Genomic DNA, 1973 nt, shown 5'->3' with positions numbered 1-1973 from the left:
CATAAATGCTGCAAGGGCATTAGTCACAAGAAATTCATAGTGACCATTCCTTGTCCGAAATGCAGTTTTTTCAACATCTTCTGCTTTTACCTTCAACTGGTGGTACCCGGATCTCAAATCAATTTTGAAAAATATTTACGATCTCCACAACTGATCAAACAAATCGTTAATACTGGGTAAAGGGTATTTATTCTTTATCGTTACCTTGTTCAGCTCCCGATGGTCGAGACACAGGCACAAAGTCCCATCTTTCTTTTTCACAAACAATACCGGCACATCCCATGGTAAAGTACTTGGTCAGATAAACCCTTTGTCAAGTAAGTCTTTCAATTGTTCTTTCAGTTCTTTCATTTCAGCAGTAGACATTCTGTAAGGGGTTTTTGAGATAGGCTGAGTGCCTGGCACAATATCAAGAGTAAATTCTATTTCCCTGTCAACTAGTTCTCTTGGTAATTTTTCTGGGAACACATCCGGAAATTCTCTAACAATAATGATACTGTTCAATTCTACATTCATAGATTGTTCAGACAATACGCTACACAAGTAACCCTGACACCCTTTCCTGATCAGTTTACATGCTTTCATTACAGATATCAAATAAGGTGGAGGCACTATCCCATTACCCATAAACACAATTTCTTCATACCCTGGTGGTCTAAATATAACTTGTTTCATTACACAATCAATGGTGGCACAGTATTTAGATAACCAATCCATACCCAGAATTACATCAAAATGTTTAAAGTCTAAGGGTAATAAATCTACATACAAAGTAGCACTCACAATATGCATATCACAAAATCAACACACAGATGCACATAACACAGATTCCTCTAATGGAGCAGATACACATAACAAATATGGCAATAATTCTAAAGGTCTACTCAATCTAGATGCAAAAGCAAAAGTTACAAAGACGTGTGTTGATCCGGAGTCAATTAACACAAAAGCATCCTGATTACATATAGAGATAGTACCTGAGACGACAACTTTTATGTTTCGTGTAACCCGGAACAAGTGTAAAGACTCTCCCCTGCCTTATGGTGTCTCTGGTAGTAGTAGGCCCTGTAGTATTTCCTAGTTTTGGAATTGATCCAGTTGAGCTAGCAGCTATTTGTCCACTGGTTTGGTTACAATCCCTTGCCATATGTCCCGTTTTACCACATTTAAAGTAGGCCCCTGAAATACGATAATGAATCTCGCGATGTCTTTTACCACATGGACTACATTGGAGACGTATCTTAGAGGAATTTGAAGTACTTGAGGATCTCGTATTCTGTTTCTTTGAAAAGAAACCTTGCCTTTTATTTTGCCAGTCAGTTAATGGTTTACTCTGCTTGGCTATGTTAGCTTCTGATAAGATAGCCCGATCCAGCACATCAATATAGCTTTCTAGCTTTTGCACATTCACATTTTCTAAAATGTCATCTCGAAGACCTCCTTCAAATTTTCTCGCTTTCTTATAGTCGGTGTCAACCATGTGCAGCGCAAATCTAGCCAATTCAGTAAACTTGGCCTCGTACTCAGCTACTGTCATGCTGTCTTTCTTAAGTTCCATAAATTCTGACACTTTTCTATCACTGACGCATTGTGGAAAATATTTGTGGTAGAAGATTTCCAAGAACCATTCCCCATGAAATTGTGGTGGTTTCATCTTAAACTTATTGGGGAGAGCTATTGTTCGATCATTATTTGGCAAGCCTTATACAGGTTGTACAGGCTGTAATAGAGGTAGAGGGTGCAGTTGTTGCCACTGTTGCTGCCATTGTTGTTGTTGCCTCAACGTTTCTATCATTTCTTGTATTAATCTTTCCATCCTATCCATTCTAGCAGTAGAGGATTCCTCTAACTCGTCAGCTCTTGTTCTCACCGCTATCTGATTAAACTTGCATTATTCTTCATGCAAGATGTATACATGTAGGCATATACAAGTAGACAACAATTCATATGTCACATAGTCATTCATTTCAAAC

At 38.3% G+C, this 1973-nt stretch overlaps 1 protein-coding gene across 1 annotated transcript; it reads right to left on the bottom strand.

The window, feature by feature from the left end:
- Positions 1–297: 297 nt before the first annotated feature.
- Positions 298–1654, bottom strand: LOC145813071 (uncharacterized). Its single transcript, XM_082908333.1, has 2 exons — positions 978–1654; positions 298–562 (listed from the first exon to the last, which is right to left on the bottom strand). Exons 1-2 carry the CDS (start codon positions 1652–1654, stop codon positions 298–300), a joined length of 942 nt encoding a protein of 313 aa, XP_082764459.1.
- Positions 1655–1973: the final 319 nt, after the last annotated feature.

This window comes from Camellia sinensis, chromosome 15, assembly GCF_055761805.1.
Source record: "Camellia sinensis isolate YWXY chromosome 15, ASM5576180v1, whole genome shotgun sequence".
Classification (NCBI taxonomy): Eukaryota; Viridiplantae; Streptophyta; class Magnoliopsida; order Ericales; family Theaceae; genus Camellia; species Camellia sinensis.
The sequence above is the reverse complement of the archived record's forward strand: the minus strand, read 5'-3'. Positions and strand labels throughout refer to the sequence as shown.

Excerpts from the sequence above, each read along its gene's own strand:
- LOC145813071 (XM_082908333.1), bottom strand. The coding sequence starts at position 1,654 with ATGAAACCACCACAATTTCATGGGGAATGGTTCTTGGAAATCTTCTAC. Across the intron at positions 563-977 it reads CATAAAAGTTGTCGTCTCAG|GAAAGGGTGTCAGGGTTACT; the intron begins GTACTATCTCTA and ends TAAACTGATCAG.